Source organism: Mobula birostris, chromosome 14 (assembly GCF_030028105.1).
Source record: "Mobula birostris isolate sMobBir1 chromosome 14, sMobBir1.hap1, whole genome shotgun sequence".
Lineage (NCBI taxonomy): Eukaryota > Metazoa > Chordata > Chondrichthyes > Myliobatiformes > Myliobatidae > Mobula > Mobula birostris.
In genome coordinates, this window is record NC_092383.1 from 18900491 (window position 1) to 18912433 (window position 11943).

The 11943-nt window shown below is 42.7% G+C and overlaps 1 protein-coding gene across 2 annotated transcripts in view; it reads right to left on the bottom strand.

Annotated features, from left to right (window-relative positions):
* The window catches only part of clpxa (caseinolytic mitochondrial matrix peptidase chaperone subunit Xa), a 51037-nt gene extending 41976 nt beyond the window's left edge, over nt 1-9061 (bottom strand). For both annotated transcript variants that reach the window (XM_072278171.1, XM_072278170.1), the window contains exons 1-2: nt 8697-9061; nt 4942-5090 (exon numbers count right to left, since the gene is read on the bottom strand). In XM_072278171.1, coding sequence (XP_072134272.1) covers nt 4942-5090; nt 8697-8775 — 228 coding nt within the window. In that variant the 5' untranslated portion in view covers nt 8776-9061. The remainder of the gene's footprint in view (nt 1-4941; nt 5091-8696) is intronic.
* Between the last annotated feature and the right edge of the window lie 2882 nt (nt 9062-11943).

The window sequence follows — 11943 nt, forward strand, 5'->3', positions numbered from 1 at the left end:
TCCATCTCCTTATTTGGAGATATTGACTATTGACGCCCTGGGTAAAGGTTTCATTGCTAATTTTGCAGGGTATTTCATGTAATGGTCTTTCTGTAGAAGCAGTGTGTTCTGCTGGCAGTGTTTGAGTTACCGTTAAAGATGAGGGATGGTTAGGAATGCATGTCGTCCAATCAGGAGAGCGGAACTGGGAGAAGGTTCTACAGAACGCTGGGGGAGCAGCTTTTGTGACCAACACTGAGGTGGGTTGAGGTCTTTTTTGGCAGGAGATAGGGAGAGGAGGAGTTCAAGAGAACCTGCTGTAGGATTCGATCCAGCAGGAACAAGCGATCTGATGGTTTAGAGGCTCCAATGCACAGGGGTCTGTAGAGGGTTGTAGACTTAATCAGCTCCATCACAGGCACAAACTTCCCCACCATATAAGACATACTCAAAAGGCAGTGCTTCAAGCACGCAGCAACCATCATTAAGAACCCCGACTATCCGGACGTACCCTCTTATTTATAACATCAGAGATGAGGAACAGGAGTCTGAAGACCCACATTCAATGAGGGAACAACTTCTTCCCTTCTACAACCATATTTCTGAATGGATCACGAATCCACGAACACTACGCACAAACTCTTCTTGGGCTTCCAGCCAGGTCCAGGTGTCGATCTTAACTGATGTTTCAATGACAAACTCCACCATCTTCGTCAGGGATGACGCCTAGGCAGGTCTAGTCCGGTGGTATATGCACTCAACTCCTGTCATCCGTCCCTCCTGATTAGCCGTCAACCAATCAAGTTTAAGCTGACCCACCTTGTTTAAAATCACATTCCAGTTCGTACTTAGAGCAACACCTTCGTCTTTGTTGATTAACCATACAAAAGCTATTTCGGACCTGGAGAGTCTCCACAAGGAAATAAGACGATTATGCATGACTTTTCTAAAGAATGGCTGAAAGGCAAAGGAAATCAGCTGGGCCCTTAACAAGGCTGACGGAAACACCAGGACGCTTAACAAGGAGAAACCTGTTACTACCGCCTGTCTTCCCTATATTTCCACAGTTTCTGGAAGGATTGCCAGGATCCTGAAGAAATACTGGATAAATACCATCCACAGACACGCAAGGAAGCTCAAATCCCAGCGTATGTGTGTCAAAGATGACCTAAGAGCCAGGATGGCTGGAGTTTACAGGATTCCCTGTGAATGCAGAGCAGCATATTTCAGCCAAACGGGGCACACGGTGAAAACCCGCAACAAGGAGCATAGGAGATGTATCCGTTTGGGTTACCTGGAGAAATCGGCAGCAGCAGAAAATTGCATACGCAATGACCACAGGATTGACTCTAATAGCAGAGAACTACTGTGCCACGCTAATGGCTTTTGGGACCACCTGAAGGAAGCCATTGAAAGAAGACTAGAGAGTAAGAATTTCAACAAAGTCAAAGGTCTGGCTCTAAGTAAGAACTAGAATACGATTTTAAACCCGGGGGAGGGGGGGGTGAAATCAGCAGAAACCTGATTGGTTGAAGGACAGGTGACGGGAGTTGAGGATATTTACCACCGGACTAGACATGCCTAGAAATCACCCCTGACGAGGATGGTGGAGCTTGTCATTGAAACATTGGTTAAAATCACCACCTGGAGGTCACTGGAAGCCCGAGAAGAGTTTATGTCTCATATACGCCAGATGCTTTTTGCATTAACACTACTTCAGTGTTCCTCTTTTGCATTATTTATTCTTTATTAAACTTCTAGAATTTTTTTAATGCCTTGCACTCTACTGCTACTCATGACATACTGTTCAGTGGCCAGTTTATAGGTACTCCTGCTTGGTAATGCAAATATCTAATCAGCCAATCATGTGGTAGCAGCACAATACATAGACACGTGCAGACATAGTCCAGAGGTTCAGTTGTTGTTCAGGCCAAACATCAGAATGGGGAAGGAATGTGATCTAACTGACTTTGACCACGGAATGACTATTGGTGCCATACAGGGCAATTTCGCTATCTCAGAAACTGCTGATCTCCTGGAATTTTCATGCACAACAGTCTCTCAAGTTTACAGAGAATATACAAAGACATCCAGTGAGCACCACTTCAGTAGGCAAATATGCCTGTTTAATGAGAGCGGTTAGGGGAGAATGGCCAGACTTATTCAAGCTGACAGAAAGGCAACAGTAACTGAAATAACCACATGTTACAACAGCAGTGTACAGAAGAGCATCTTGGCACCTACAGTGCCTATAAAATGTATTTGCCTCCCTTGGAAGTCTTCATGCTTTATTTACAACTTTGAATGATTGTGGATTTAATTTGGCCTTTTTTGACACTGATCAACAGAAAAAGATTCTTGTGTCCAAGTAAAAACAGATCTCTACAAAGTGATCTAACTACAAATATAAAATAAAAAATAATTAGCCCCCTTTAATATGACACACCAAATTATCATTGGTGCAGCCAATTGGTTTTAGAAGTTACATAATTAGTTAAATAGAGATCTGTTTTTGGATACTTGTGTGCAGTCAAGGTGTTTCAATTAATTGTAGTGAAAATACGCCAGTATCTGGAAGCTCCAAGACAAAAGAAGACCAAGCAACTCTGCAAAAAGTTTATTGAAAAGCACAACACAGGAGATGGATATAAGAACATTTTCCAAGTCACTGAATATCCCTTGAAGCACATGAAATGGAAAGAATACGACACAGCTGTAAATCTGCCTTGAGCAGGCCATCCTCAAAAACTGAGTTTCTGTGCAAGAAGGGGACTAGTGAGGGAAGCCACCAAGAGACCTATGACAACCCTGGAAGAGTTATAAGCTTCAGTGGCTGAGATGGGAGTGTGCATACAACTTTTGTCCAGGTGCTTCACCAGTTGCAGCTTTATGGGAGAATGGCAAAGAGAAAGCTACTATTGAAAAAACTCATGAATTCTCTGCTAGAGTTTGCTAAAAGGCACGTGGGAGTCTCTGAAGTCAGCTGGAAGAAGGTTCTATGATCTGACAAAATGAAAATTGAGCCTTTTGGCCATCAGATTAAATGCTATGTTTGCCGTAAGCCAAACATGGCACATCATCAAAAATACACCATCCCTATGTGAAGCATGGTGGTGGTTGCATTATGCTGTGGGGATGCTTCACTGCAGCAGTCCCTGGAACGCCTCTGAAGGTAGAGGGTAAAACGAATGCTGAAAAATACAGGGAAACCTTGGAGGAAAACCTGTTGCAGTCTGCATGAGAACTGCAACTCGGGAGAAGATTTGTTTTCCAGCAAGACAATGACCCCAAGCATAAAGCCTCAGCATGTCTAGTCTGGTGGTAAATATTCTACACAGAAATAAGACCATAAGACATAGGAGCAGAATTAGGCCATTTGGCCCATCGAGTCTGCTCCGCCATTCAATCATGGCCGATCCTTTTTCCCCCTCTTCCTCAAACCCGTTTCCCAGCCTTCTTCCCGTAAGCTTTGATGCCATGTCCAATCAAGAACCTATCAATCTCTGCCTTAAATACACCCAACGACCTGACCTCCACAGCTGCATATGGCAACAAATTCCACAAATTCATTACCCTCTGGCTAAAGAAATTTCTCCGCACCTCTGTTTTGAATGGACGCCCCTCTATCCTGAAGCTATGCCCTCTTGTCCTAAACTCTCCCACAATGGGAAACATCCTTTCCACATCTACTCTGTCTAGGCCCTTCAACATTTGAAAGGTTTCAATGAGATCCCCCCTCATCCTTCTAAATTCCAGCAAGTACAGACACAGAACCATCTAACGTTCCTCATATGAGAACCCTTTCATTCCTGGGATCATCCTTGTGAACCTCAACTGGACCTCCTCTGGTCCCTTTAAGGAATGGCTCAAAAACAATAAAGTTCTGCAGTGGCCAAGTCAAAGTCAGTGTCCAAACCTCAATTCAATTGAGAATATGCGGACTTCAAAAGGGCTGTTCACTCACAATTTCCATGCAATCTGACAGAGCTTGAGCAGTTTTGTACAGAGAATAGGGAAAAACTGCGGTGTCCAGAAGTGCAAAGCTAATAGAGCCTATCCACACAGACTCAAGGCTGTAAGTGCTGCCAAAGGTGCATCTGCTAAATACTGACTTGAAGGGGGTGAATACTTATGCAATCAAATATCTTGTGTTGTATGTATCTGTAATTAATTTAGATCACTTTGACATGAAATAAAAGCCAAATTAAATCCACCGTGATTCAATGTTGTACAACAATAAAACATGAAAACTTCCAAGGGGGAGTGAATACTTTTTATAGGCATTATACATGTCGAACCTTGAAGTGGAAAGTGGATGGACTATGCCAACAGATGACCACACCAGGTCCACTCCTGTACCTAATAAAGTAACCAGTGAGTTCATGTCAGTGATAATAAACCTAATTCTGAGTGCTACTTTGTAGAAATACTGCAATTATATATTCATAAAATAACAATACGAACAGCTTTCACTTACATGGCAATATTTACATAGTATAGAAAAACAAAGTATTTCACACTTGCAGTATTAAATGACAATTGATGTTCACCCATACAAAGAGCTATTCACCACGAGGACCAACACTTCAGTTAAGAGGTTTACGGGGCATCTTAAAAGGAGGAAAGGGGGACAAAGAAAGTAGTGAGCCTTGACAACCTAAACCTTTGCTATTAGGGGTAAAGTAGTTAAGCTCAGAGGTAACTACGAGAGAACTTGAAGAGAGCAGATACCTTAAAAGGTTACAAGGCTGCAGGAGATTGCAGGGATATGTTGGGGATGAACAATGGAGGGATTTTAAAGTACAAGAAATTCTAAATTCACTGAGATGTCTAACTGGTAGCCAATTTCGGTCAGTTGTACATCGTACAAGTTAGTTCACCAGCAGCAAAGTTTTAAGTGATCTGAACTTCACATTAAGCAGAAAGCAAAGCAAAGGTTTCATCAGTAATCCAGAAATGTACCTTGCTGCCATCTCCAGTTGTATCTTTACCTCCATCCTTTGAAGCAAGTATACTAACTGTCTCATGAAATGTTCGTCTAGGATATTTTCTTCCTCCTTGCTCTTCAAGATTTCCCAGCAATGGGAAATGGAACCGCATAGATGCAAGTCCTGAAATGAAATGCAAATTCACAATTGCATTGCTTTTCCAAGGTTTAATTTCAGTGTATAAATATTGTTTCTAATACCCATGCTGATTTTCTTTCCAATGCTGATACCAATTGTTTCTGTGTCTTTCCAGAACGTTTGCTTCCGATTGGAAGTTCATTCCATGTACCAATTGACTTGAATTTCAGCATCATTGTAGTAACAAATGAAGGGCAGGACTGGCAGGTTAATGTTCCAAGGAAGAAAAGTTTCAGGTGTGACTGATGGAGATACAAAAAAAAGTGGGGGGGTCATATAGCTCATTAGAAAGGGCATCACAGCAGTACAGTATGTAGAAAGGATATTCTGGAGGCTAAGTGGGATGAAATACAGGAGTAAGAGGAATCACTTTAGCAGGGTTACCAGATATCCTAGCCAGTTGCAGAAAGGTGTAAAAGCAACAGGGTGATAGTTGGGGCAGATTTTACAACTTTCCCAATATTGACAGGAATTGTCTTCATCAAAGGAACGTAGATGGAATGGAATTTAGAATGGAGTGGAAGTGTATCCAAGTGAGTTTCCTGATTCAGTATGTTGATACAACAACACACATCAAAGTTGCTTGAATTTCCAGCATCTGCAGAATTCCTGTTGTTTCAGTATGTTGATAGTCCTACTAGAAAGAGGACTGTACTTAATGTCATCTTAAGAAATGAAATGAGGCAGGTGGCGGAAGCATTGATGGAGAGAAAACACTTTGGAAACAGTGACCACGATTGTGCAAGTTTCAAGGTGGTTATGGAATGAGTAAGACTGGCCCTCAAGTTAGGACCTAAATTGAGGAAATGCTGCACAAGGGAGAAACTGGCAAAAGTAGATGAGCAAAACAGCATCTAACAAGCGAGTTATTTAAAAGTGTTAGCTAGATTTTGGGACAGCAAGTTCCAGTAAGGGGGAAAGATTACAAAACTTTGAATTTCAAAGATGACTGAAGGTTTAATCAGGTTTAAAAAAAGGAAACATATGACAATTACAAGCAACTACAATCAAGTCCCTTGAGAAATTTATGTGTGCGAGCACTTAAGTAAATTAAGAGGGCAAAAATTGGCCAAGAAAACTTCATAGCAGGTAGGATAAGGAGAATCCCAGTACATTGGGAGCAAGAGAGTGCATTTCCCAAGGGAAATGGTAATCAGTATTGGAGCCAGCATTTATGGCTGACATTTGAAATGAATACATGTCATCTCTGTCCATCTATATAGGCTCAGAAAGGAAAGAGTTACTGGACCATGCAATATTAAAAAAGTACTAGATGTCTTGGAATACACAAGAGTTAATAAATCCCCAGGGCCAATTAAGATCTACACTAGCACGCAAGTGTTACAAGAGAGGAGAGTGCTGGGCCACTTCAAAGAGCTTTGCATCTTCATTAGCCACAGGCAACCAGAAGACTGCAGGATAGTTCATGGTCTTCCTTTGTTTGAGGGCAGCAGGGACAAGCCTGCTAGCTACAGGACTGAGAGCCTTCTCCAAGTGGCAGGGCAATTATTGGAGAGAATTCAAAAATGCAGGATTCATGTTTATTTGAAAAGACAAAAGCTGAATAGGAAGAGTCAGAATGGCTTGGTGAGGAGGGAACTACATGACTGATTTTATTGATTTTTTTTGAGGTGGCAACAGATTAGATTGATGAAGACAGGGCAGATGTTATCTATTTGGACTTAAGACAGACTTGTGACAAGGTCCTACATCATAGGATGGTCAAGGTTAATGGATTCAAGGTGAGCTAGCTAATTTGTGAAAAAGAGGTAAGTGATGGCGGTGGAAAGATGTTTTTCTGATTGGAAAACTGCATCTAGTGCTGTACCACAGGGAGTGCTGGAACTTGGACCTAAGCCTTTTTCCATACATGGAGTGTGGCTGATATCTCAAACTTACAGCTAGAAGGCACGATGGAACCAGATACAACTAAGAGACATGTGGATTGATACTTTCAGAGGCACAGCAATCTTATACAATCTTAATTCAGGTGAGAGTATGAGTGTAAACTGAAAGGCCGAATGGCCAATTTCTGTATTGATTCTATCCTAAAGGCATGAACTTTGATTGGCCAATAGTGTAATCTTAGACACAACCACTTAACCACTTCTAACTTCAATATAAAAGTAATAAAATTAATTATAGCCTTTGGTGACAAAGCCATCCTTCCAATGAGTGACATCAAAGCTAATCAAACTAAATAAAGTAGGAGCAGAAAACAAAATTATTTGTGGTTTAAGACAACTAAGTCTTTAACCACTGACAAAGACTGACACATTACGTATGTGTAACTACTTTTAATATAAGCGAGGGAACATTTTGTTATAAACAATAAAAATGAAATTATAGGTATAAAAACATTCACAATACCAAATGGAGAATTCGTTATTGTGCTAGCATCTCTTAGTCTTCCTATAGATTACGAATATCCCACAGTCTACCATATTTAATACAGTACTAAATTGACAAACTCTTTCTTAACCAGAGGTCTATTGAGGATGATGGTGGAATCATAGTGGCAGGGTCTTTACCAAAGGAGGTGTAAGGCACTCCTTTCCTCTCCTAGCCGGCAGGTCGATCTTGGGCAAGGTGAGTCACCTGCTTAGACCCGCCCCAATCAGGATCATGTGAAACCATGGGAGCAGGTTGTGGATGGTCGTATGAGCAATTGGTGCATATCACAAGTCTTGGTTATGTGACCACTGACATCAGGCAGACAACTTCCTTAGAATATTGATAATGGCTGGGGTCACCTGTCTTGTAAAGATACTGCCTAGCAGAAGGCAATGGCAAACCACTCCTGTAGAAAAGTTTGCTGAGAACAATCTTGGCCATGAAAAGGTTATGATCGCCCAAGTCAGACAACAACGCATAACAAATGAATGGTGGAACCTTTATAAGTTACAATGTTTGCAGATGACTAAAGAAAACTGCCTTTGGGATGTATAAGAGGCAATTAATTCATTCAAAACTGACCATAGGTGAGTCAGGCTGACAGTGAATAACTTCGGATGCTTAAAATAAAGACAATAGAAATCTTGATCAATGCCACCACAGTAATAACATGTCCATGCTCCACACTACATCACATATAAGTGACATAATAATACATTATGTAATTGCAATGTTCATCTAAAAATGTCATATTTCTCTCTAAAAGCAGCAGCATTTAGTAGAAGCCATATAAAATTATGGAGACTTATTGTCTAAACTTCAAGATGTCCAAAATACTTTATAAATGAGGTAGCTTTAGACTCAGTGGTTACAAAAATGTAGAAACTGTTGCAGCCAAGTTGCACTGAGAAAACTCCCACAAACACAAATGAAATAAATATATTTTAAACACTGCTTGAAGTCTAACTCGCTTGCTGTGGTGTGGGATCTTTCGCGTCCACTTGACGCAACAGACAAGTCCCATAGTTAACGATTGTGTTGAATTATGTATATGAGCGGGGCTTGAATCCAAAAATTTCCAGTAGGTCATAATCCACTGGGTTATGATAACCAAAAACAACGATGTTGCAACAATGACCGTGTTCCCTTTAGATACTGAAGGCCGTATATTCCTCTTAAACCCAGTGCAGATCTTACCCAGACTCGAGGTGGTTATGGACGAGCGAAGGAGCCTAACTGCCGACGAGCAGGTACACATCACCACGACGCAGGACATTTGCGCCCAGCGGCGGCCACCCCCTCGGCCCGATACAACTCCTTCCAAAAGCCTTAGGGGCGGGCGCGGGGGCCCGGGGCCTCTGCCTTCCTCGGGGTCAACTGCCTGCTGAGGGGCCTAAGAACGCCTCGGTTCAACGCTGCTGCTGAAAAGTGTGTGGGAAATTAAACGGTGAGGGGAGAGCGCGGTCCAGAGTGAACCACAATATGCAGACACGGGACGAACAGGAGCAAATCCGGCTCAGTCGGCGGAGCTGACGCACCATTACCACACCGGAAGTATCTGTTCGAATGCCACTACTTCCGGTTGACGCTTGTGAGCAAACACGCATGCGTCGGATGGAGGCTGGTTGGTGGATGGAGATGTGGTGGAAATGCGATAAATAGACAAGTGATGAAGGCGAGGGCCGGGTTTGTGGATGGACATGCAGTTCAAATGAGATGTGGGTTGTTCAATGGGAAAAGTTCTGAAGATTTGTGGATGGACATACAAATGGCGAGATGACACCTGGGTTGGTAGATGGACATGCGATGAAGATGACAGCTGGGTAGAAATCGCAGCTTTGCATATTAGAAAGTTTATGACATCCTTCCCAGCCTCATCAACCTATGCTTTTTTTAAAAAAAGTTAAACATCTTTTGATTAAAGGTAGTCTCCAGAAACTCTCACAGCTAGTGAAACAGTTTAGTGTTTCATCTGAAGCTTCACCTCCTTCAGTACTCCACTGCAGCAGAGCTCGATGCAAAATGTAAGGTTGAAGTTTTAAGAGAAAGACTATGGTATGGTTTGCTAGTGTCACCAAAGGCACTCGCAAATTTCTTCAGATGTACTGTGGAGAGCCTTCTAACTGGCTGCATCACCATCTGGTATTGAGGGGAGGTGCTACTGCACAGGATCAAAATCAGCTGCAGAGAATGTAAACGTAGTCAGCTCCATCATTGTCATATCCAGGACATCATCAAAGGGCGATGCCTCAAAAAAGCAGCAGACCCATCACCAAGGACCCTTGTCACCCTGGACATGATTTCTTCTCATTGTTACCATCAGGAAGGAGGTATAGAAACCTGAAGGCACACACTCAATGATTCAGGAAGAGCTTCGTCCCCTCCGGCTTCAGATTTCTGAATGGACACTGAACCCATGAACACTACCTCACTACGTTTTTTATTTTTATTTTTACACTGCTTATTTTATTTGTATATACTTACTGTAATTTACTGTTTTTCTATTATAATGTATTGCATTGTACTGCTGCTGCACAACAACAAATTTCATGACTTATGCCAGTGATAATAAACTGCATTCTGACTTTGACTATGTAGCATTTTAAGAAAACAATACCTGGTTGGAGGGGGAGAGATTTATTTTATCTCAGTAACAAACTGATGTGTAATTATGAATGCTGAGGTTTAATTGCATCTATAGGTTAGTGCTGGGGAGGGGCAGCAGCAGAAGAAAAAGGAAATGGTAAATCAAAGCTCCAGACTTCACGCCGAAAATGATTAGTGATCGGTACAGGAATAACATGAAAACCTGATTTGGCCACAGTAAGTCTGAAGCCAATGTAAGTCCAAAGATAGAACAGCTCCCAGAGCCACCTGTGTACAAAAAAATTCAGGAACACCTGCCTGGTAACAATCCCAGCCATATATGGCTGTGCATCAAAGGCATTACTGACCACGGAAGGAAAAACAGTTTTGACTGTACCAGTGATTGTACTCCCTCCCTGATGCTGTAAACAACCTTAATGCACACCTCACGGCAATGCAATATCAACCATGAAAGCTACCCCCTCCTCCCAGGTGATCAGCAGCCTGCTAGTAGAGCAGCAGACTTAGAACATAGAACATAGAAAAGTACAGCACAGTACAGGCCCTTCAGCCCACAATGTTGTGCTGACCCTCAAACCCTGCCTCCCATATAACCCCCCCCACCTTAAATTCCTCCATATACCTGTCTAGTAGTCTCTTAAACTTCACTAGTGTATCTGCCTCCACCACTGACTCAGGCAGTGCATTCCACACACCAACCACTCTCTGAGTAAAAAACCTTCCTCTAATATCCCCCTTGAACTTCCCACCCCTTACCTTAAAGCCATGTCCTCTTGTATTGAGCAATGGTGCCCTGGGGAAGAGGCGTTGGCTATCCACTCTATCTATTCCTTTTATTGAGAAAGATTCTGCAGAGAGTCAACCCCTGTAAGGCAGCCAGGCCAGGGAGCGTCAACCCTGTAAGGCAGCCAGGCCAGGGAGAGTCAACCCCTGTAAGGCAGCCAGGCCAGGGAGAGTCAACCCCTGTAAGGCAGCCAGGCCAGGGAGAGTCAACCCCTGTAAGGCAGCCAGGCCAGGGAGAGTCAACCCCTGTAAGGCAGCCAGGCCAGGCAACAACATTCCAGGCTGAGCGTGCAGTGAGTGTGTACACCAGTTCACCGAAGTCTTCAACACTTTGCTCAACCGGGCTGCTGTCCCCACATAATTCACATCAGCCACCATCATCCCTTATCAAAGAACCCTACACCTTCAGAACTAAATAACTACTGCTCACTGCCAATGGTGCCAAACATTATGAAGTACTTGGAAGGCACTTTTGTTATTGTGTGCTTTATATCCGTGTGTTTTTGTGTTGCATTGGCTCTGGTGTAACAATTATTTCATTCTTCCTTACACTTGTGTGCTTGAAATGACATCAAACAAACTTGAATATTGAAATAATGTATTTTATCATATGTGGGAGTAATTCCAGTATATTGTGTTTCAACATTGACACTATCAGATGTATCATCTACGTCGAGAAAAGGTATTCCAAGCCTTATTCAGTCACCATAGGTTAGTGTCTGCCTATCCATGATATTGAAGCAAAACGAGGCTGAACGTAATATTCACCATATCTTGATGCGTCTTACACTCTACTGTTAGCACAGAGACCAGCTTGAAACTGACACCTGAACTATCATCCTCCCATAACAAGTATTTCATTCAGCTGACTGCCAAAATAATACTGCCGCCGAATGGCAAAGCCCTTGCCACCATTGAGTACATCTACAAGGAGCGTTGCCGAAAGAAAGTAGTAACCATGATCAAGGACCCCACCACCCAGCCCATGCTCCCTTCTTGCTGTTGCCATTGGGTAGGAGGTACGGGAGCTTTAGGTCCCACACCACCAGATTCA